The following is a 25,288-nucleotide window of genomic DNA, read 5'->3' as shown; positions in this document are numbered from 1 at the left end:
ATTGCTAAGGACCTCGGATATCGGGACATAACAGTCCCCATCTCCCTCGATTGGCCAGGCCGATCTGCGTAGTCCCCCACCTATTCCAGTATTGTGTGTTATCGGGATCAAGGGGCTTGGTTGAGGAGAGATGAGTTGGTTCCGCCTTAAGTGAGACCATGTCTTTAGTGTTTGAGTAATGGGTGATTCATTGCCCAATTTCGATGTCGCGTCTGCCGAGCCTTGCCATGTGAATCTGTGAAGGGCATTGTTTGTGCTTACCCTATCTAGTGCGACCCACAATTTGTTGTTGGATGCCGCATGCCAGTCCCTGATCCGCTGTAACACCGCGGCTTGGAAGTATTTGCGTATATCCGGTAATGCTAGGCCACCCCAATTCCTAGGCAGGCACAGCTTGTCATAGCTAAGTCGTGCTCTTTCTCCCTTCCAGACATATTTTATTACTGCTGACTTAAGGGTTGCAAAGAATTCTGGTGGGATGTGCCAGGGGATGGTGTGAAAGTGGTAAAGCAGTCTTGGGAGGATGTTCATCTTAATCACTGCTATGCGTCCCTGCCAGGAGATGTGGTCGTAGTTCCAGTTTTTAAGGTCGAGTAGTATTGTGCGTAATAGGGGAGCATAGTTCCTAGTGTACAGTTCTTTTGGGTTGCTGGGTATCCAAATTCCCAGGTATCGCATCTGATTCTGGCACCAATGGAAGGGATACTCGCGTTTGATCCGCTCTCGTACATCTGTGGGGGTCGAAACGTTCAACAATTCGCATTTAGTCAAATTAAGCTTCAGCCCTGATAACTGGCCATATGCGTCGAATTCCCTCATCAGGGTTGGCATAGAGTCAGCGGGGTTGCTCACAAAGAAGAGCATATCGTCCGCATATGCGGCCACCTTATGTTCCTGGTTTCCGTGGTTATACCCCCGAATCTCCGGGTTCCGCCTAACCCTGTCCAGAAATGGTTCTAGGGTAAGGGCGAACAGGAGTGGCGACAGTGGACAGCCCTGCCGAGTGCCGTTATGGATAGTGAAGGTGTCCGTGAGTGCGCCGTTCACCCTCACTCGAGCGCTGGGGTCGGTATAGAGTGCCTCTATCCAGGTCATCATACCCCTCCCCATGCCAACTTTACGCAGTGTTGCCAGCATGAAGCTCCAAGTAACCCTATCAAATGCCTTTTCGGCATCCGTCGAGAGCAGAAGCAATCCCGTTTTTTCTTTTAGCGCCAAGGCTTGTATGGAAAATGCTCGAAGTGTGCAGTCTCTGGCTTCCCTACCTGGTATAAAGCCCGTTTGATCTGGGTGAATGAAGCGTGGCACAAATGTTTGGAGTCTAGTGGCGATGATTTTAGTGAAGAGTTTCACATCAGTGTTAAGGAGCGAAATAGGCCTGTAACTGCTGCAGTTTTCGGGGTTCTTGCCCGGCTTAGGCAGCACTGTGATTGTGGCTGCTAAAGTTTCTTGGTGGAATTTGTCGCCCTGTTGGAGTCGGTTGAGGGCTGCCATGAGGTGGGGAGACAGGATGTCTTTAAACAACTTGTAGTATCCTGTTGAGAGTCCATCTGGTCCCGGTGCTTTCCCTTTTTTCGCTGCCTTAATTGCTGCTAGTACTTCTTCCGTGGTAATTGGGGCTTCCAGGTGGTCTGCTTCCTCAGGTGTTAGGGCGTCTGGACTGAATCTTTGTAGGTATCGCGTTGTTGCGTTCTGCAGCTCTACTCGATGGGCATCAGAGGACGTCGGTGATATATTATACAGTTGTTGGTAATAGTTACGGAATTCAGTGGCTATTGCTTCCGGGAATTGTGTGAGGGTGCCATCAGTCTTCCGTATCTCGTGTACTTGCGCCCTGGCTTGTTGGGGTCGGATCGTGCGGGCTAGGAGTCTCCCACTCTTGTTGGCGTGAATGTAGAAGAACGCCTTGGACCGCTGTGTCGCTCTGTGGTGCTTGCGGGCCACGAGTTCCGCTAACTGTCGGCGGGCATCCAGTAGTGAGCGATACTGCTCCTCAAGCTGCGATCGCTTGTGTTGGGCTTCCAGTTTGGATATCCGTTCGGTGAGTTCCAGCGTATGTTGCTGCGATTCTTTCTTTTTTCGCGAGGCAATTCGTATGAGATGTCCCCGGAGCACGCTCTTGTGCGCTTCCCATTGCGTTACCTTCGACACATCCGCCGTATCGTTCTCTGCGAAGTAGTTGTTTAAATGGTCTGTCAGAAGCGCTTTCACTTCCGGGTCTGACAGGAGCGATTCATTCAGTCTCCATGCCGTCTTAGTTGGTCTGAATAGCGGGGAATCCATATTTATGAATACTGCACTGTGGTCCGACCACGGCGTCGGTGTGATTTCAGCCGACTGCAAACGTTGCAGTCCTTCCTGTTGTATGAGAACACAGTCAATACGCGAATATCTCCTGTGGATGGCCGAGTAGTGTGTATAATCTCGGACCGTCGGGTGTAGGGTTCGCCACGCATCCACCAATCTCAGGTCTCGCAGAGTCTTCCTTATTGCCCTTATCGCGGTTTGTGGTATGCTACTGTGTCCTGTCGATGAGTCAACTAGTGGGTCAAGCGGTGCGTTGAAGTCCCCCCCTATGACAAGCGTTCCTTCTGTAAAAATTGCCAGTTGGCGAATCGTTTTGCTCAGAAACGTTGCTTGTTTTGCGTTTGGCGCATAGACGGAGGCGAAAGTGTATCCTCTTCCCGAAATCGTGCCTTTGATAAAAAGGAATCTGCCGTTAGGGTCAGCTAGTTGGTCCGTCAGGGTGAAATTGATATCACCCGCTACCATTATAGCTACGCCTACTTTTCGGGTATCTGTGTGGGTGCTATGGTAGTTGGTTGGGTATCTGCTGTTTTTCAGCCTGTGGGTGTCTGATGCTTTAAGGTGTGTTTCCTGCAGCATCGCTACTGAAACCCGTTTGCGGTGAAGTTCTCGCAGGAGGTGTGATCGCTTCTCGGGCGTGTTGAGGCCTCGGCAGTTCTGCGTTAGGACGCAAAGGGGTGCAGCCGTGTACGCCATTGTGATAGTGTGGGTACGAGCGCAGCCCTCACCGTGGTCAAGTTCTGGGGTCCTAGGTCTAGATGCCCGTGCGCACCCCAACTGCCAAGGGATGGGAGATGGAGGGGTAGGAGAAAGGTAGTTGAGGTGGGGGGGGGGGAAGGGAGGAGGGGAAGGTGAGATTATAGAGTGTGCAGTTACAGGTAAGGAAGAGGAGGGTCGTAGCCCCCAGGTGTTAGGACTCCTAAAAAATAAGTTGCGGCCCGATCCGCGCCCGGTTCGGCCCGGCCCGAGAGGTCCCTGGTGAGGGGTCACAGTAGTTTTCCCTCAGAAGTTAAACGTTCCCCCAATATGGGGGGGTCCTGTGTAGCTGGGTGGATTACAAGACCGCACCGTCTCCTAGCAGGCTAGGGCAGCCGCGGAATTGGGTCCCCCAGTAGGTCGGTCTACGCAGGTCTAGTCTGGGGTAGTGGCGAGACCTGCTGAGTCCAACGTCTCTGCCTGCAATATTGCAGGAGCTCAAAGGTTAGGAACTTAAAAGTGTGTGTGGTTCGCTCAGTGAGATGTCCGTTTCCCACATGTTTCCAGTCATATGTCTGTAGCTAAGTCTCTTAGGGAAGCGATCTGTACGGTCACGTCATAGTGGGGCATGGGTTAGTGTCCAGTAGGCTGGTGCGGTGTGAGCGGCTATTGGCCTTATCTTATGCTTGTGTGGTCAGCGCAGTGTATCGTTGAGCTATCGCGCGCTTTGGGTCGTGGTGTGTAGGGTTGAGGGTGGGTGCATTATGTGGTCCCGTGTCCCCCCATAAAGGTCCTTGGGTAGTGTCCCCTTCGTCAAGAGTATGGGGTCTAGTTACCTGTCCGCGGTGTAAAAGTTCCTGCGTGTGTGCGTATATCTGGTTGCGGCATATGTGTGCGTCTACGCACGCGGTGATCGCGCTGTGTTGTGGGATCACATGCTCTCACGAGATACATTACATCAAGTATACTGTGTTACTCATCTGTATTGTCCGGGAACCCATTTATGCCCTCTCTCTGCCAGGCTTGTCTTCAATATTCCACTACTAAAACAGTGTATAGCCCAGAGTGACATAGTTTCAGTCCCGATTTGTCCCCCCCCCCCTTGTCCCACTTCCTTCTAAGTCATAGATACACTAATCACTACCTTGTTCCCACCCGCAGGACCACCTCATCTAATAAAGCCCGATAAAACATTTTCAACAAAATAATATAATATAATACAATTCAATACAATACAATGACCCATGGTTAGGTTTCTCTAGGCACCTCCCACCCCCCCGACCATCCCACTGGCAAATCTTCAGGTAGTCTCTAGAGTGCCAACTTGGTACGACAGGTACCGTAGTACCAGAAGTGTTACCCTGCAGCTTGAGCCCAAGTGTCCCGGAATCTGTCAACAGTCCCGTGGAGTGCCGCAGCTTGCAGGACATGTGCACATTCGGATCTGTCCCACCATGGGCCGCAGCCTGTGAGTTTGGTGTGCCATGTGTCCCTCCCCCAACAGGCCCCCCCACCCCAGTTAACTCAGGGTAGCCTCCCGGTTCAAGGGGTGTGCTATTATTGTGCTGCCATGCCTGGTCTAGGGGACCATGTGAATACCCCTTGCTTGTGTATGCGTGCAAACAGTACTTATCTGTCTTCTGTGGTGCTCGGGACGACGCTGGCGTCCGAAGGTATCTGCCTGCTCTGGTAGGGTGCACGTGTCGTGGTCGGCCATTCGTGCCTGGTGGGAGTGGGAGGGGTGCCTAGCCTCACTCCTCAGGGTCCGTGGGGATTAGTTGTCTGCGGGCTTGCGGGCGCTGTGGTGTGTTGTCTCTTCTTCTGCGCTGCTGGCCTGGGGTTCGGATCCCTTGCCTCTGTTCTGTTGGCCCCAGGATCCAGTCGGTGACCTCTGTGGGTGGAAGGTTAAGGCGCTGCAGGAATCGTGGAACTTCCTCTGGCCATCTTAACGGGAACCATTCTTCGTGGTGTCTGGCTAAGAGCATAAAGGGGAAACCCCATTTATATGGGATCCCTCTATCCCTGAGCAGCGTAGTGATAGGTCTCAGGGCCCTACGTGCCTCTAGCGTAAGGGGAGACAGGTCCTGGTAGAGGGCCACCTCAGCGCCACTGAATTGCCAGGTGGGTCTCGAACGGGCTCTGTGCATTATCTTCTCCTTTAGTTTGTAGGAATGCATACAGCATATAATGTCTCTTGGCGAATTATCGGTTGCGCGGGCTCTATTAGCCCTGTGTGCCCTGTCGAACACCATGGATTCCGGCGCTTCCGGTCCCAATATGTTTCGGAATAGCGTCTGTAATTTGGCCTCGACGTCCTCTGTCCCTTCTGGTTCAGGTAGGCCGCGGACCCTTATGTTTGATCGGCGACCCCTGTTGTCAAGATCTTCCGTTTGGCGTCTTAAATGTAAAAGCATATTACCTTGCCTGTGGATTGCAAGGTTTGAAGCTTCCACTCTCTCCCCTATAGCTTGCACAGAGTGTTCAGTAGCCTGCACCCTGGTGGCCTGTGCTGTAAGTTCAGCCCTGAGCGTGGTTACCTCTGTGCGGATCGCCGCATGCAGGGTGTCAGATAGAGCTTTCATGTCCTCCTTGGTAACCATGGTTGCCATGGTTGCTGTCAGGGCTCTTATATCGGCGCTGATGTCAGCCAGCGAGAGTTCAGCCGGCTCGGAGGCATGTGTGCTGACCGGGGAGTCGGCCATGTTTGCGCCCGCTGCCACGTGGCGACCGGTCGTCGACGGTGCCAGGTACCCGTCCATAGGGCCAGCTTGGGGATTGCTAGGGTGAGTCCTGGGGGTTTGTGAGCCGTCTGGGCGTTTTGTGCGCCCCATTATCGTGCCGTGCTGCGGTGTTAGCTTTGCTGTTAAGGCTGTGTGGGACGGAGCTCTTCCCCTAAGCAGCCATTCTCGCTTGCGGCCAAACCACGCCCCCCCCATCCCACAGTTTTTACACTACATAGACAGTAATATACCGAAATGTGCGGATTGTTCCCGATCGGTGTGCTTATACTTTGTGGAACTTTCCACAGTTACTCCAGCCACTCCAACCACACAACAGTTACTCAAGCCACTCCACCCAGTTACTCTGCCCACTCCAGTTGTAGACTACTGGTGGAGGCAAGAACACTTCACACAATTTCCCCTGAAATTTTAGCTTTTCTAGTTGAGATTTATTATCATGACTCCCCTCAATCACAGATTTTAGCCACCCTGTGGAAGCAAGATATACTCTTAGTTAGGCACCTTTATTTCACACATATTGGCAAATGTTATTTATCCCTATGCCTGCAGTAAGTTCTAAGTCTTTCTAGTAATACTCATGTGTCAAAGTACACTGATTACTCTTGCTAGAATAATTTTCATCCTTAGGCCGTACCTATTTCACTATAATTACTTTATGTCCACACTGACTCTAGTATATGTCTCAGATTAACCAACTACCGACTATCATCAGCGGACATAGTCCTACTCTTGTTTTCTCTTTCTTTTTTGTTTTTGTTTGTTACAAGCAGGTTTCTTATAAAAATTGTGCAGTCTTTTCTCATGCCATACTACTGTTTACTTTCAGTTGTCGGTATTTGCTGTTGTAGCATTACAGGCATGTATGTACCTTTTATGCAAATCAAAAATAAAGAATTACAAAAAATAAATTAGTGTCCAACAGAAAAACAGAGATACTCCAATGGTGTAGTAGTTACATATCCAATTGCTATACAGCAGAGCTCTTAGCAGCTCAGAAAAGTGTGAGTTTAATATATACATCTTAAAAATACTCTAATACAGATCTTGCATATTTCAGTATTCTCCTTGTATATTGTTACATGTTTTAAGGTCCTGTGAGATCTGGAATCGCCAATCCTTGATTGTAAATAAATGTGTGTATGTATATATATATATATATATAGAAGGCGTTATGCCTGAAATTGTGGGAGGGATTTAATGCCTATTTAAACCCTGCGTTCCCCCCACTCACCTGTCTGCGACGATTTCGGAAATTCACTTTCATTTCCGTTTTCACAGACCTCTGACGTCAATCTGCCGCGACGCTCGTACACAGCCCGCCGGTTTCCGTGAGCGTCTTTCATCCGCATGGAGGCCATTCGGCGGTTCGCCTCAAACCGTGAGTCCATTCGTATTCATCTTCCTTTCCACATACGTTCCTTTCGCATTTTTCATTCCACGACGTGTAACGCTCTGTATGGCTTCCTGCACACATTTCCTTCTCTCTAGCTGCCTGTTAAACCTGCAACCCCCCATCTACTTCCTACACGTGTCCCCTTCTCCTCTCCTCGTTGGGGCCACCACTCGGTTCCATGAGCGTTCCGTTGGAGAATCTCTTCTGTCTCCTCACCTCCTCATTCCCGGAGGGGTTAGGAGGTCCTGAGACGGATTGGAAACCCAATCTTTCTTTTGTGCACACTGGTTTCATATCTCACCCTAATTTTTCTCCATTAACCGGAGCTACTAGAAGTGTGGGCAGGCTTTGGATAAAATAGCTGATCTCCAATTTGTATCTCCCCAAGGAGTCTTCCTTTACTTAGACGTTGAGCACCTCATCCCCTGCCTCCCCCTTTGTGTCTATTTTTCATACCGTCCTCGGGCCCCGTCGGCTGCCCAGTTCCTCCGAGACTGAGCTGGAACGAAACACACTTTGCTTCCTTCTTTGTGCAGTACCTACGTTTTAGGTATCCCAGGCTGCCTGAGATTGATGGGAGTTATTCTCACGGGTAGCAAGCTTGCTCTGCATCTATCTTAAATAATTCTGTCCACAAATATCTATTTGTTTTTATGGTGTAGTTTGTGCTGCTATCGTGCCGAAGGGAATCCACTAAGGGGCTCTCTACTTAAATGTCATTGAACACATTACTGTTATATTTCCAGGAAGACGCTAAAGCCTTTAACATTACACTTCAGCTCACTTCTGCCTCTACCCAAGTTTACCATTTCGTCCACAGTTTTGATTTTATTTCCCTCTGTCCAGGGCTGCATTACACAAATTGCATAATTAAAGCTCTCTACACAAAAAAAAAAAAAGAAAAAAAAAAAAAAAAAAAAAATTTTAATGATATAATGATTCCGTGTTTATATTATTACATTATCCCTGACGTTCACGTACGCATTCATACGCAGATATGCACACTGACTTACGGATATGCAGGGACACGCATTGGCGGTTTCGGACGTTTGCCTGCTCGTTTGCTTATGGCTAAATTTTTGGTTAATTGGCTATTCTGACTTTCTTTCTCCTGCTCTTCGTTGTGAGGGTCTTCTAAGCAATGTGGGTACACAGCACGCGGTGCGTTGTCTCTACCAGCCCTAATTCATCCTCAGTCAGCGCGGCAATTTGCGTTACGTGTAGAACCCGGCGTACTCCTACGCAGACCAGCACTTGCGTTATTGGACGAATGCGTCTACTTTCATATTGCAGTTCTGGGGAGCGAGCCTCGGCTAAGGCACGTACGCATTTAACAATACTACGAACATATATGTATTACGACAACTGATATACACGTTTATTCGCATTGCATTTCGACTCAAGGCCACGGTCTGGCACCACGAGCCCCGAGGGCCATACATACGATCATACACGCATTCTAGTTCATACGTCCCGACCATCCGGACCCCACATGCTCGCTGGGCACTCCAGTTTCGCTCAGAACGTACGATCCTACCTCATCGCTACCCACGTTTCGCTCTGTAGCATGTCCTCTCTCACTACCCGACCTTCCATCTTAGTTAGCAACTGCTGGCTGTTAGGTTCCTAGGCGTCCACTAGTTGTTATTTCCCCTGGCTTCTTCGCCATAGGTTAGTGGTCCCGCGAGGCCAACACCCATCCTCATACTCGGAGGTACTATGCCCCTCGGGCCAAATCATAGTTAGTCGCCTCGCATTGTGGCATAGAGAGGGCCTCATCCGTCACTCCCATTCTATCTTATGTTTAACTGTCACCGAGAGGCCGACACCCCGCCACCTCATTCAGTGGCCACGCTACCCCCTCGCCCCAACGCATAGATAGAGCCTCTCAAGCCGCTTGGCAACTAGCAGGGCCTCACCTGTCACCAACCTAGTGTAATCGTTTCGCCGCATCGCGGCACTAGCTAGTCAGCCAGCACGCACGCACTCACGCTCGCGCTCCTAGTAAGCTGGGGGGGGGGGGGCGGTACGCCCCAGACCCGTCAAGCATAGTCACTATGTTTTAGATCCCTTAACCGCTTCAGGTATCCTAGCGCTTTATTTCCCGCCTTAGGTTCAATTGTGCGTTACGTACTCCTACATTGATGCAAAACGGTATTTCAGTCCTATCTTACTCGGCTACTCCGGTGCTTTCTATACGTTATCTCTTACGGGCAATGGGTCTGCTAGACGCTTAGTGCTAAGCTGTTCGAGGATACCTGTGTATATATGGTTGTATATATTTATATATACATATATATGTTACCCCAACCTGTCGCTCGCTGGCGATCCTTAGGTACCACGTACACTACGAGCCCAGTCCAAGCTTGGAGACTCCAAGACCAGCGGTTCCTCCGACAACGTGTTTCGGGCATCTCTTGCTTATATTCCGTCAAATTGGTGTGTTGGGTCTCACGTTGCCCTCCGCATTGCACGTCGCACAGATTTGGCCTCGTATCGGACCATCGTCGGGTCCTCCAGGCGCTGACGTGACGTTCAGTGACTGCTTCTGGACTCACGTATCACGGATATACCGTTTATTTGTTCACAACGTTTTGGCGGCACTTTGGTACGCTGTGTTCTCAATTACCGTTTATCGACTCATACTATCACTCAGTTTTCACGTCGGCGTCGCTTATACGAGCTATGCAGGACAAGCTTTAGCGATCTGATCGGACCAGGTGAACGGAATTCCCACCTGTTTCATATTGTACACCGAGGCATCACTCCGCCTCCATTTTTGGCCAAACTAATATTATTCGAATCCTTATCTGCTAATTAGGGACTTGTCTGCACGCCCGACATTCACGGGGTCCTCCATGCGCTGTCAATTCATTCATCACGCATTTGTTGTAGTTCACGCTTCTCTTTATGTAAGCTTAAGTAGCTCATCGGGAGTTACTTTCGGTCATGCTGGATGTTCAGATTCAAGGCGTAACACCTCATGCATCCTGTAGTTCAATCCTTTACGTTCTCATGCCTACCAAATAACCGCTATAGGGTACTTGCTATACGAACACATATCGTCTTCAAATTTTGTCAAAGCTCCTCTTCAGGTTCCTCTCTCGTGCAAACACTTCCCTACGGTGGGTCACGGTTTTTGCATTCTATGCTTCGTTTCACGTCACGGCAGTTTCTTCAGGCGCCTGTTATAGTCCTTTTTTCGCTATGGTTTAATGCAGGTAATCGCACGTGTTCGGTCAGGTTAATCACTTTTCCACAAGAGGTTATACCCTGCCACGCTTAGATGGTACAAGTCCACATGGCCTAAATCGTAGGTAGGGCTTCTCTCAAACACAGGGCTACTGGCACGGCCTCAACTCTTACGGGATAGTCCTTATCTTCACCTATTGGTTCCCATTAGCTAGCAGCTCAACTACACGAGAAAGCTCAATGAGCTTCTGAGTTTTGCATAATTTAAACCTATTACATTTCCTTCCTCCTCACAGCACGCTACAAGAAATAGCTCCAGGTATCGTATTATCTTTAATAAACACTAACCCTGACGTCTCAAGTTCCCCTGCAGTTTCCTCCGCTTCAACCACTTCCGAAGTCCTGATGTCGGACCTTGCTTAAACGTAACGGTTGAGATAAAAGAACACGCAGTCCACATTTCCTCTGCAGGTCAAAAAAGGTATCAATCATGCCTGTAGTTAGTCTACGCAGGTAAGATTTGTCCACTAATACTAAGCAAACGTACTCTACGGCTTTCGATATGTGTAAGTATTGTATGTGGTTTCAAGATGCTAATGCGTTCCGATTATAATGGTTGCACGTACAATTTTTGCACATCTCTCAAACAGTTCATGCTATACATTCGCTCCTTGTTTGTTAGTCTTGGCCTCAATCCAAAGTTCCTTCTCGGTACATTCATTCCGTGTTAGGGCCGCCTCAGCAGCCTCAAGTCATCCAGTTCCAACTCATCTTGTAGAGAAGATGGGTCGCTGGTAGTCCTCGGCATACAACCGGTTCATTCCAAAATCCAGAAAGAAATCAGGCTCGCTTTCTATAATATGTCTAAGTGTTTTGTTATGTCTAATAAATGTCACACATTTTTTGGCCCTCTTTTGCAGGCCTAACCTCACGTCGGTTTCGGCACACCTCAACCGACTCTCATATTTTAAAATTACACACCGTTTTAATGTGCGCCCCTTCCATAATCCCGTACACAAATAGAAGGCGTTATGCCTGAAATTGTGGGAGGGATTTAATGCCTATTTAAACCCTGCGTTCCCCCCACTCACCTGTCTGCGACGATTTCGGAAATTCCCTCCCACCACACCCTTTTCATATATCTTTATACCTGGGTGGGCCCTCTTTTGCAGGCCTAACCTCACGTCGGTTTCGGCACACCTCAACCGACTCTCATATTTTAAAATTACACACCGTTTTAATGTGCGCCCCTTCCATAATCCCGTACACAAATATATATATATATATATATGAATATACACCATTTTGCACTATAAGGGCACTTTAAATATTATTTTTCATCTGAGTGTTTTTTTTTTTTTTATTCTTTATTTTTGACAGTGCAGTAGTGAGTACATCCTTTGGCAATGGTATGGATAAGCATAGGTACATCGGTAATAGACATAAGACAATGTTGGTTAGTATAAAAATTCAAAGCATACTGCACTGTTATTTTTTGTTTAAAGTAGCGTAACAACATATATGAACAGAGCAATTATATATTTTAGTCTGCATGTCCCAACTACATATGGTACTGACGTTTATATGTGATATTTGAGCAGGGGGGGGGGGGGGGGTCAGTGAGGCACATGTCCGGGACACAAAGGCAGAAAAAAAAAGATGAGATAACTGTAAATAAACATACTGGGCAGTCCTATCTAACATTAGAAACATGCGGCCTAGGCAGGTTAGGCTTAAAACAGAGCAGGCATAAGGTTCAGGGTCACTAGTGGCTAGCTGATTCCTAAGATGGTATGCTAGGACATACGCCCAGAACTTGCTGAGGTAATAGGCTGCCCATTCGATTAAGTTGACAGGGTGCTTAAAATATACACACACATATATATATATATATATATATATATATATATATATATATATATATATATATATATATATATATATATACACACACACATACACATATATAGCTTCATTTCCACTGGGTGCAAGCAGGAAAATTAAACTTGAGAAGATAGTATGCATAAAGAAAATAATAATAATACCACATAAAAACAGGCATTATAAGCATGCATAGTGAAGTCTCCAGCTTAGTGGGGACGGTGCTGGTTAGTGATCTGCTTAAAGTCAGCCGATTCCCAACTCTAGGAAACAGAAACCCTGGAAGTGGGGGTTCAGTAGGGCAGCAGATGTCCAGTAATTATATTGGGTTTCCCTCCGGCCCCAGGCTGAGTCCTTGGCTTGCAATTGTGTGCCACGTGTTTGAGCCCGCCTACAGTCCTTCTCCCACTCCGGTGGAGATGGGCGGAATGCCTTGTTGGTGTATTGCCGTAGGTAACGGTAGCGCTGCTGTCTGCGTGGGCGCTGCTTCAGTGTCGTGCCCCGCGTGGCTCTTGGCTTGGCGCTGTGATAGATCTGTGGCCACTCCACTGCCCAAGCTGAGATGATGGTCGTTCCCTTGTGTCGATGGGTCCCCCCACGGCGTGCGTTAGGGCCGTGGGCCATCGGGAGTGCTGTTCCCTGGGTGCCTTTGTAGGTGCATGGGCAGTGTGAAGGGTGCTCGCCCTTGTGGCTTCCCAGCCCAGGAGAAGAACGGGCGGTCCCGGCTTCAGTGCGCTGTGTGACATAGGGAGTTGGATGGTGAGGTTGGCTGCAAGGGAGCCTGGGACCCGGCACATCAGCCATTTTGTGTGTACCTCGTGGGCTTTGAGGTGAGTTGTCATCCTGCTTTGCTTTCACTTGCTGCCGTTGGCGCAGGGCCAGATTCCTCCAAAACTTGTTGAATATCTCGTCCAGCCTCGCGGAGACGTCTGCTTGCTCAGTGAGGCAGTTGGGTGGGACTTGCCGTGCCTCCCCGAGGTTGTGTGGGTGAGACTGTGGCTGCGGAATTGAGGGCCTTCTGTGGCTGCATGGGTACATTCAGCGGTGTCGCAGTAAGTAACCCCAGTGGGGACCGGGATAACCCCCACCGGTCCAAGGGGGGGGGGGGGGATAGCAGGGCTGATGTGAGCTTTCTGTAGGGCGCCTGTTCTGTGTCGGGGGATCGGCCGCCTCCCTTGTACACATGGCTCCGCTCAGAGCTAGGCCGCATGGCCGGGCAGGGCGATGATATGGCGTTTTCGTAAGGGACGGATCTCCCCTTGGTCCCAGCTTGTTTCTATTTTGTTCTCCGGTCGTACCGAGCTTCTTTGGGTGTCGCTTTATTCATAAATTGCTTGTTTTAGCTCGTTGGTCCCGGAGCACTTAGAAAGTGCTGCCGGCCATCATGGCTGTCAGGCCCCGCCCCCCTGAGTGGTTGTTTTGGCACGGTAGACCACTCCTATCTTATTTCACCCTTTTATTATTTATATATATGTCTCCTTTCCACTTAGCACAGCTTTATATTAATGATTGGCCAGGAGATGGACTGAAGTTAGCAACTCAGCACATTGATTTTATTCATGTAAATATGGGGCCATTCTAAAGGTGAATCCTATAATTGTTGGCAAAACCTCTTTTGCTAATTTTTTCAAACTTCTCACTTTGTCTCAGACAAATTTGACAGCTAAACTAATTTACCGTAGTTTTGCTATAAAATATATGTTCCAAAATAATTAACATAATTTAATCAATTAGTTCATCAAGTCTGCCCCTTTATGTAACAAGCAGAGAATTGATTACTTATCACATTTTGTATTTGGCAGGTCCCTATTCCTTTTCCAAACATTCTCCTGGTTCTATTCTGAGCTTCTATAATTACTTTATCTCCCATATTGGAAAGAAATACCATGTGTTTACATTTTTTACGATAATGTTTATTAAATCTTCTTAGGTATATACAGAACTTTTACCAGTTATGTTGAAGGAAACTAATACACTACTAATACAAATGTGTTTGTGCTTTGCAGGGAGATGTTGCCAATGAAGTAGAGACAGAGCAAATAGTACATGATGCCTCTGTGATGTCATTTACTGCCGGAAGCTACTCGTCATATGTCCAAGTCAGAGGTTCAGTTCCTCTGTACTGGTCCCAAGATATCTCTACTATGATGCCCAAGCCACCGATTACTTGTAAGATATCCAGTTCTTGTAAGATATGTAGTGTTCTTTAACTTTTTGTGTTAATTAACTGCTACAATTGCATGATGATTAGATGCATTTTTGCTTAATTTACTGACCCATACACATGAACGTCATACCACAGTTATTACGGAGGTGGACACATATTAGCAAACACAAAAAATGTTGAAAGAAAACATTTAATGCAAAGTAGTGAATTGGATCGCAAACCTTATGATTTTAGTTTTGTTTTCCTTAGTTATACAGTGGAGAAATGGGAGAGAGTTAGAAAGGTCTGCTATCCAGTTTTGTTTAGTCATAACGCAGAACCTCTGATATTCAATATAGATTTCACAAATATACAGGGTTTTCTTAAACGGTTTATTTTGGAAGAACCCCCTCATTCACTTTCTATTTACTTGAATTCCCAATACTGTATTCAATTGTCATTGCATACCAAACCATTCACATTTTAGCAAATAATATTATATAGTTCAAATAGGGAGGGGGTTCTTCCAAAATGGAAATGGGTGGGTTACATTTTCCAAAATGGGAATGGGTGGGTAATCACAGCCTAACTGAGGGGAAATATAGACTAACGAACATTGTAAATGCATAAGAAGTTTCAAAGAAGACATGACAGAGAAATGGGATGAAGCTCACGATTCCGAATATATGCTATATTGAGGCTGAAAGTTGAACTGGATAATGAGCATTTGTTAATTGCGTCCATTTCTTTATTTTTTTTTATTTTACCAGTGGACCAAGCTGATCCTTATGCACATGTTGCTGCATTCCATTTTGACCAAATGTTTCAGAGGTTTGGTTCGCCCATTATCATCCTGAATCTTGTGAAGGTGAGCATAATCAAACATCCTGTGTGTTTTCCAATCTATTTCTCTAAATTGTTAGCTCAAGCTCACACAGGCATGTTTGTAAAAGCAAAATTTAGGCAATTATGGGTCTGAGGTGCCACAATAAGCAGAAATGTTGCTCTGACTCTATGGCTTGTTTCTTACTCTGTTTTTATTTCCTAGAGAGAATAGTTCCAAATTTGCTTTATACTGTGACTTGATAACCAAGTATATATTGCAACCTATTCTGTAAAAAAATATCACTAAAAGGCAAGTTAGCCTAGCCCATAATAAGAAAAGGAAAACCAAGATTATAAACTAAAGTTTGCATATTTGCCTTTAATGGATGATTGAAAATCAAGGTTTTTTTCTTAGTCCTGAATTCACATATTCAGTTGTATTATTATTGAGAGTGAAATAAGCCAAATTGCTATAAGAAGTATGTATCACTCACTTGATCCTAAAATGCTTATAAATCTAGCAATGCTGTATTTTTCGCACTCTTCACACGTTTGTTTTATTTCAATGCCCTTTGAGACATTGAACAGACTCCGTAAGTTTAACATTTCTACTGAGAGCATAAGCAACCAGTGATAAAAAAAAATTACATAAAAATGAATTTAAAAACATTTATATGACTTTTTTTTGTAAACTCTTATCCTGCAGAGCATTATTAAAAGATACCTCTTTTTGCCCTACACCTGTACGGGGAATGGGAAATTAATAATATGGACAGGAATCTTAAAAACACCTGCTAAACTAGGGAAGAATTTAGTTTACTCAATGATTCCCAACAATTAAAATGTATTGCCCCAAGGAACCTAGTAACAGGTGAATGCCAGCACAGGAAAACACCTGTTTACCATCACCCAGTATGGGAGGAATAATAGGTAAATTATATTTAGTTACCCATTGAGAATTCTCAGCAACCATGCACCTTCTATATCTAAGTTTCTAGATTGACGAGTACTAGGGATCCCTAATAAAAACTGTGGTGCGATTGTTTTTTATCATCCCAGAGGTGAGAGATTTATTAAAACCATGTAGGTGGACTTCATACTGCTACACCTGTTCCCATCTCCTGGTCTGTGGGGTGAGGGCTTATGGCATTAGGAGGTGTCTGTAAGTCTCCAAGTTAACTGGTTGTATATCCATTAAAGGGTTCTCCAAACACAATGTCAACTTTAATGAAACATGGTACGTAACTCCAACTAACTCCACCTCCAGCAGCCTCATTAACCAGCCCAGACTGAGAGTTAATTAGCTGGCTAATGTTAAATGTGTTCATATTTTGCATTTGTCATCAGCATGATCTTAATATTTAGGTATTGAGAAAGTATCTACAAACTGTCAATGTTTTCGTGTTAAAAGTAGGCTTCATTTGAAAATAAAACATCTTAAACTGCCAAATACACCATTAAATGAAACAAATAAAAAGCAACAAACAAGACCACAAATTACAATAAGTGAGAAGAAAATTCTACTCTGATGAAGTACATTGGATCTGATACCTTTAGGCATCATTACACGTAGTGCTAATATTATATACTGGGCTAATTCAGCCAGTAACATTGATGTTTGCATGTTATTACTCTAAACCTATTCACTTGCCTCCCTCCTCCAATAATTTGAGAAATCAATTCCATATCTATTCAACCCCTCTAAGGTGTCAGTAAGTTTTCTATTTGGTGTATAGTTTTCGGGTGGTTTTTTTTTTTTCCCCTTTTTTATTCAAAGAGTTTGTTCTTGATTGAAGTCAAACATTGCAGCTACATTTTCAGCCTGAATTTTGCTGTTAGATCTCCAGAATGTCCCATTGTACAACTCTTAAGAGTTCAAGTATATGCAATTTAACATGGATTTATGGATCATGCCAGTGTGAACCCTGTTTCATGTGGTGTATAATGTAAAACGTCACATATTTATGCATTGATTATTTTTTTTCATCATTCTATGGTTTTTGCGAAAATAGCGTGTTGTCTCTGTGCTAAGGTCTAACCAAAATACAGTCTGAAAAAAACCTCTTATATACACAAAAATATAGTTCTCATGTAATGCAATACAGCAATTTGACAAAAGACAAAAACAGCCCTGTGCGTACACAAAGAGCTTTGGAAAATGTATTTAGTCAATTCGAAAATGTGTTTCTTAGAAATCTTTTGATATGCACCATCTACAGCTGTGTTTAAAGGACGTTGGCAAACCAAGATTTGGGGGAAGCGAAAAGCTATTACATTTTAAGTATTATAGACTTCTACTTCAGAGATAAAGTGTTAGAAAATTGATTTTGAAATTTGTTCCTTTACTCCGTTCTAGTTAGGACATAACTAGAAATGAAAAAGAAATTAAAAAGTCTGGTTTAATTTCATAGGAAATGGCGTTAGTTTGTGAACTTTAGGCTTGCCACCTTTATTAGGAACAAATTACTGTCCATTTGCATAAATAATTAGGTATGTCTGACATCACGTGATGCAACATTAGCGAAAAATTAAACACAACTGGAATGGGAAAATTCCCCAAATCACAAAAATGCGACTTACAATTTGGTTTTGCCATGTAAAGGAATTGCACTACAGTTTGGGAAGATAGCACTTATGAGCCTCCCTTCCTGAGAGTTTACGCAATGGACTCAGTTGCAGGCTGTCTGCGTGTGCACTTCATGCAGGGTCAGAAAAGGGAGTGAGGAATGCTAGGGGGAGGAGTTTCGACGTATTGCATGTCAAAAGTAAGTGATGGACTGTGCTGCTATTCACATCTATCAGCTAGAGAGGATAGCCTTCTGCATCATACCAGCCCTGCTTCTGTTCTGGGCAGTGGATAAGTGAACCCATCTTCTGCACTTGATCTATGGTGCCAATAAAAATGTAACACAGGCTACACTTGCGTCACCTTCTTATAGTGCTGGCCTTGGGGGCAAGTGACACCCTGCCAACTGGCCCAGTCAGCTACGGTCAGATTTACATGACAAGCACCTGTAGGCACAAAATTCTTAAAGGAACACTATAGGGTCAGGAACAAAACGTGTATTCCTAACCCTGTGATGTTAAAAACACTATTTAGGTTTACTCACCTTAAATAACTAGAAAACTTACCTTTATTCAAGTGCTGTCTGGTTCCGACTGATGGCTCTGCCTCCTGGCTGAATACTGTGTGTAGCAGTGACCTCCTGTTTGTGTTTAGGTGTGTGTGTGTGTGTGTAGCAGTGTTATTGTGTGTATATAGCAGTGTATGTACCTGACATGTATAATACCATGTTGCCATACTGATTCCAGTTCTTTTCCCTCTCTCCGACTTCCTCTGTAGTCTCCCCAGATCACTGTGTTCAGTCTGGGGGGACTGTGCCATGCAGAGATCAGGCTTCCTCAGACAGAACACAGAAATCTCAGAGCACAGTAATACAAAAATAACCACTTTTGCATTGCAGATATTTTTACAATACCATCACCTGCTAGACAGCCTCAAATACCATCTGTGCAGATACAATAGGGAACCTTGGCCTTAACAATACAGATTTAGATTTTCTATCTTCAGAGGGTGCTATAAATATGTAACACTCCAAATGGCCTGTACTACTTGTAAACACTTATTTCCACTTTGATAAATAAAGGAACACTATAGGGTCAGGAACACAAACCTGTATTCCTGACCCTTGAGTGTTAAAACCACCATCACCCTTCTGGCCCTCACTTACTCCCCTAATTATAGTAAAATCTTACCATTATTACAGTCTGCTGTTGCTGGTTCTGCCACCGGCCTGCCTGCTTGGCTGACATCATCAGAATATGTTATCACTGCCAATCACAATGCTTTCACATAGGAAAGCATTGGATTGGCTTAGAATGTCAAGGAGGCAGATCAGGGGCAGAGCCAGCACAAGCCAAACAAAGCCCTAGCCAATCAGCATATCTTCATAGAAATGCATTGAATCAATTAATTTCTATGAGGAAAGTCCAGTGTCTCCATGCAGAGGGTGAAGACACTGAATGCTGTGCAGCACTGCCCAGGAAGCACCTCTAGTCGCCGTCTGAGGAGTGGCCACTGGAGGTATCCCTAGGCTGTAATGTAAACACTGCATTTTCTCTTCTTAAAAGTGTTTACGGCAAAAAGCCTGAAGGGACTGAATATACTCACCAGAACAAATATAATAAGCTATAGTTTTTCTGGTGATTATAGTGTCCCTTTAAGATTTGACTTTTTATTATTGTATTCGGTTTTCCCAATTTTTATCTTACGGTTTGTCGGTGTTAAAAGTGGGAACATTATGACAAACCTTACCACCAATACACCTTAATTTTAAATAGAAGAGTTATTCACAGTTTTTTTTCTTAGAATGGAAATATAGATACTGGATTTTTACAAATTTTCTTATGACTTTTTTTTTTTTTTTTAAATCTGAAATACTATAAAGAACATAGTGATGGCACCTAAGATAAAGACTTTACATTTTTCTATTTTTAAATATTGCTATCTATTTATGCATCAGATGTTTTATATGCAAATTCATATTTAAATAATAAATCACCATCTTCCTTCCTACTACCATAACTTAGAATTTTACATAATTTACATAAAAAGCCTTTTGATACACAAGGACACTACGTACTTTGTCATTAACTAGAAGGCAATTAGACACCATTTACATACAGTGCAAACCTAGCTAATTAGTTTATCAAGGTTACATTTTGTTTTGCTGGATTGCGTTTTTATGCTTTAGCATGCCTCCCAACTCTAGCCTATCATTTTAAGTCAGTCCACTGATCAGCCCACTGAGGGCAGACCCTTTAAGGGAGCGCTGTTTAATTTCTCTCCGTAGGGTTCTAATTGCCCTGAACAGAGTACAAACCCGTTGTGCTCACGCTTTGCTTGTTGGGGACAGTTTCCTACTATCACCAGGGACTTAAGTTGGGATGGCAGAACAGGACCAGAAAATCGAGATGGCTGGTACGCATGCTCCAGTTTTGTTACATGGCGCAGCAGTGCCATAGAAATCTAAGCAACTACATGATACGCTGAGTTGCTCCCTTGTCTTGGCTGAGTTCACAGTGAAAGCTGCACAGCTTGGTGAAGTGCAGCAACTGTGTGAACCTCACATGTGGGGTTTTCCACGTAACATCTAGACTGTATATGCAAAATCTACAAAGTATGTTAAAAATTAAATCAGATCTAAAGATTGTTAAAATACAGGACAGATATCCCAGTCTGAAGTTAAACAGTTAACCAAATGGACTTGACAAATCTAATCAAATTATCAATGTAGGCTTTATTCAGAGTGGTTTTATGAAGACTGTACAGCTGATAGCCTAAAATATTCATAATGTATATTTTTGTTGAAACCAACCCAGCGTAAATTCTGCAGTCACCCAGTTCTTGAGGAATTGTAATTAGTAGTTAACATATTAGTTAATTTAACATATGCATTAAACAGAAATATAGTTTACGGGAATACATGGATGTAGAGTTTTGTTTAAAAAAAAAAATAATAATCTAGCAGGTATGATTGATATAGAAATTTGCATGAGGTTAGAACAACTGATATGTCATACAATTTTTTTGTACCTTTATGGAATATTGGTTTCTGCATTTATGTTTTGAATGTTGAACTTCACACATTTAAAGAAACACTATAGTCACCAAGACCACTTCAGTGGCCCTGTCCTCTTAAGTCTGCAATAGAAAACATTACTGTTTTGTTTTGTGTTCTTTTTTTTTTTTTTTTAAACTACAATGTTTAAATTGCAGGGAAGTCCTCCTCTAGTGGCTTTATGTCTAACAGACCAAAAGATAGCAACTCTATCATGGCTCACATCATAGCCTTTAATTTGGTTAAAATTCACAAAATATATCTAAACTGAATAAAATAATGTCTGGAGTGATCTGAATTTGTCCCAGATAGAATGATGGTATCTTTTGGGCTAATTTGTCAACTCTCAAAATAAATCTTTTCATTTCATATTGATTTCCCTTGAAAATTAATGGAGCTATTTCATATATGTAGCGGTACTTACCTTATCCGGGGGCCGGACGCGGTCCTCTCTTCAAGCCGCGCGCGGTCCTGCGGCTGCACGAGCCGCGCGCGGCTCGTCCGACTGTTCAGACAGGAAGGCGGGCAGTGACCGCGAGAAGCAGTCACGTGTCCCGCCTGCAGCTAAGAGCGCGCCGCGAATCTCGGGCGCGCTCTTAAAGAGACAGTGGGAGCCTAAATTGCAAAAAGGCTCCCATTGGCTCCTGTCATGCCAATCACCCCATACACTTACCTGTTGGGGGAGTGGAAGTGACAGGAGCCAATCACATTAGTTTGAAGGCTACTTATACTTACCCTTTTCCCTTAGTTCCTTGCCCTATCGTGGTTTCTGCTACAGTTCCCTTTAGTGCTTGTTGTGTTCAGTTGTGTTTCTCCGTATTTGACCTTGGCTTTGTATTCTGACTTCGTTTTCGCTTTATCCTATTCTGTACTGTTTGCCGGCTTGCTGATTCCTGTGTACCAGTCCCCGGCTAGTTTTCGTTTACGCTGTCTCTTTGTGCCCTTGACCTCGGATCGTTCCTGACTCTGTCTTATCCTATTACGTCGAGTCCGGCCACTCTAAGGTCCGGTAGACGTATCTCTCCTCTGTACTGTCTTCTGTTAGGCTGGATCTTGCGTGTAGGGGTATATACTCGTTACATTACGATAGGGCCATGGACCCCGCAGATTTAGCTCAACAGATGGCGACCCATGAGGCTAGATTTGTAGAGCAGGATCACCGTATGGATCAAATAGCTCAGGCTCTCCAGACGCTCTTAGCTAGAACCATTCCAGCAACCGCACCTAACCCTCCTGCACCCCTGCTTCCTGAAGTATCGACTATGCCTAACGCTACAGCACATTTAACGCCTCCTCCTAGGTATGGAGGGGATTCTAAGACATGCAGAGGGTTCATTAACCAAATAGAGTTTCATTTTGAAATGTATCCACGTTCATTTCCCACAGAGAGGTCTAAAGTTGGGTTCTTTATGCACCAACTTACCGACAAAGCACTTGAATGGGCAAACCCTATTTGGGAGGCTAATGGACCTATGGTGCATAACTTTCACAGTTTCCTAACAGCTTTTCGCAGAACTTTTGATACTATGAAAAGGTCTAAGAATGCCGCTAGAGCATTAATGAGGGTTAAACAGGGTTCTAGGTCTGTGGCTGATTACGCTATACAGTTTCGTACCCTTGCCTCACAGGTCGATTGGACCAATAATGGGTTAACTACGGCCTTCATGGAAGGTTTATCAGACTCTATATTGGATGAGGTAGCAGCTAAGGAGCTTCCTATTGCCTTAGAGGACCTAATTGACTACCTCATCGATATAGATAATAGGATTCGTGACAGGCTCTATACTAAGAACAGGAATAGACGTTTTGTTACACCTATTCAACCCAGAGTTAATATACCGGAGAGTGTTAAAGTATCTGAAGAGGAACCTATGCAATTAGGGGTTGCCAAACTCTCAGATACTGAGAAATTACATAGGAGAAGGGAGGGACTCTGCCTATATTGTGGTAAGAGAGACCATATGGTAAAGGAGTGTCCTCTGCTCCCGGAAAACTCTCGCACCTAAGACCTTATAGGGGACTGGCCTTGGGTGTGATTTCTAAGTCTCCTACATTGCCTCCTAACCGGCTGCTTCTCCCTGTTTCTTTACATATGGGAGAGAGTTGTATAGTCGAAAACATAGACGCCCTGGTTGATTCTGGGGCAGCCGAGAACTTTATAGACTCTGGTTTTGTAAAGAGAAACAATATTCCCATCAGAGAGAAGGAGATACCCTTGGCCGTTGAGGCCATAGATGGTAGACCATTGATATCTCCTGTTGTTACTCACGAGACTGCACCGCTACACATGTACACAGGGGTTCTACACTATGAAACCATTCGGTTCCAGGTCATCACCTCTCCCTCTTCACAGTTGGTGTTGGGGTATCCATGGTTACGTGCCCACAATCCCATTTTTGACTGGGAGACAGGGCAGATAAAATCATGGAGTGAAGCCTGCCATGAGTCATGTACTATTGAAGTCACGCCTGTGAATTCTATTAACGTTCCTACTGTTCCTCCTTTATCTACGACTATACCCTCTCAGTATTTAACTTTAAAGACTGTCTTTGATAAAAGAGAGGCTGACAAATTACCGCCTCACAGACCCTACGATTGTGCTATTGATTTGTTGCCTGGTACTATACCTCCTAAGGGCAGGGTGTACCCCCTATCGGTTCAAGAAAACCGTGTCATGGAGGAGTACATTAAAGAGTCATTAGACAAGGGATTTATTAGAAGATCCTCTTCTCCGGCTGGAGCGGGGTTCTTCTTTGTATCAAAGAAAGAAGGTGATTTAAGACCCTGCATTGATTATAGAGGTCTTAACAAGATCACTATCAAAAATGCTTACCCTATACCTCTAATAACAGAATTGTTTGACAGGCTCAAACATGCTACGGTATTCACCAAATTAGATCTTAGAGGAGCATACAATTTGATACGTATTAAAAAGGACCACGAATGGAAGACAGCCTTTAACACTCGGTCAGGTCATTATGAGTATACCGTCATGCCATTTGGGCTTTGCAATGCCCCAGCAGTGTTCCAAGAATTTATTAATGATGTCTTAAGGGACTTTATTCACTCATTTGTTATTGTGTACTTGGATGACATTTTAATATATTCTACAGACATTCACGCTCATCACAGACATGTTACAACAGTTCTGAAGACCCTTCTTGCTAATGGTCTTTATTGCAAATTAGAAAAATGTCTATTCGACCAGTCCGAGGTCCAGTTTTTAGGGTATTTGATTTCCGCCAAGGGTTTTCGGATGGATCCCCAGAAGCTCGCTGCAGTCATAGAATGGCCTCTGCCGCAAGGTCTGAAAGCCATCCAGCGTTTTCTGGGTTTCTCTAATTATTATAGACGTTTTATCAAAGGTTTTTCGTCTATAGTAGCGCCTATTACTCGTATGACTAAAAAGGATGGCAATACACGTGTCTGGTCTACTGAGGCACTTCAGGCTTTTGACTTTCTTAAGACTACGTTCGCCTCTGCCCCTATTTTACAGCATCCTGTCCCCTCATTGCCATACATACTTGAGGTTGATGCTTCCGATATAGGGGTAGGTGCTGTCTTATCCCAAAGAGAGTCTCCTGACAAGCCATTGCATCCTTGTGGCTTCTTTTCTAAACAAATGTCCAAAGCAGAAAGGAATTATGATGTGGGTAATCGCGAACTCCTTGCTATCATTTTAGCACTCAAAGAATGGAGACATTTGTTAGAAGGCACTAAGGATCCCATCCTCATATTTACGGATCATAAGAACCTGTCCTACCTTAGCGAAGCTAAAAGATTGTCTTCCAGGCAGGCTAGGTGGTCACTATTCTTGTCTCATTTTAATTATATAATAACCTATAGGCCAGGTGACCGGAACACTAAAGCGGACGCTCTGTCCAGACAATTCGAGACTATTGACAAACAGGAGATTGATGTCACTCCTGTCATTCCCCCAGACAGGATAATAGCAACTACTATATTGTCTATTTCCTCGTCCCTCTTGCAGGCCATACAAGCGAAACAGAGCATGGCACCTAGCGAGAGGCCTAATGATAAATTGTTCGTTGACGTTCCCGAGAGACGGGATATTCTGTCACTGTATCACGATACTAAGACCGCTGGACATCCTGGTATTTCCAAAACAGTGTCAGCCGTTTCTCGGTATTTCTGGTGGGATACCTTACGTAAGGATGTTACTGACTATATAAGTGCTTGTTCTACTTGTGCATGTATGAAAACCTCTCGTAGAGTTCCTTGTGGGCTGTTGCATCCGTTACCCGTTCCCGAGAGACCTTGGTCTAATCTATCAATGGATTTTATTGTTGAATTACCCCCTTCGAATGGTAACACAGTCATCCTAATGATAGTAGATCGGTTTTCCAAAATGGCTCACTTTGTGTCTCTTCGCAAGTTGCCCACTTCCAAGGAACTGGCTCTTATCTTCGCTAAATAAGTGTTTCGATTACATGGCATTCCCTTATCTATTGTTTCCGATAGGGGT

The 25,288-nt window shown here is 44.7% G+C and overlaps 1 protein-coding gene across 1 annotated transcript in view; it reads left to right on the top strand.

Moving 5' to 3' along the window:
- The window catches only part of FIG4 (FIG4 phosphoinositide 5-phosphatase), a 493,827-nt gene that overhangs the window by 160,719 nt on the left and 307,820 nt on the right, over window positions 1–25,288 (top strand). Inside the window, exons 10-11 of the mRNA XM_063443525.1 lie at window positions 14,217–14,379; window positions 15,127–15,224. Of these exons, the coding sequence (XP_063299595.1) occupies window positions 14,217–14,379; window positions 15,127–15,224 (261 nt within the window). The remainder of the gene's footprint in view (window positions 1–14,216; window positions 14,380–15,126; window positions 15,225–25,288) is intronic.

This window comes from Pelobates fuscus, chromosome 2 (genome assembly GCF_036172605.1).
Source record: "Pelobates fuscus isolate aPelFus1 chromosome 2, aPelFus1.pri, whole genome shotgun sequence".
In the NCBI taxonomy this organism is placed as follows: Eukaryota; Metazoa; Chordata; class Amphibia; order Anura; family Pelobatidae; genus Pelobates; species Pelobates fuscus.
Note: the sequence above shows the minus strand (reverse complement) of the source record. Positions and strands in the feature narration are given on the sequence as shown.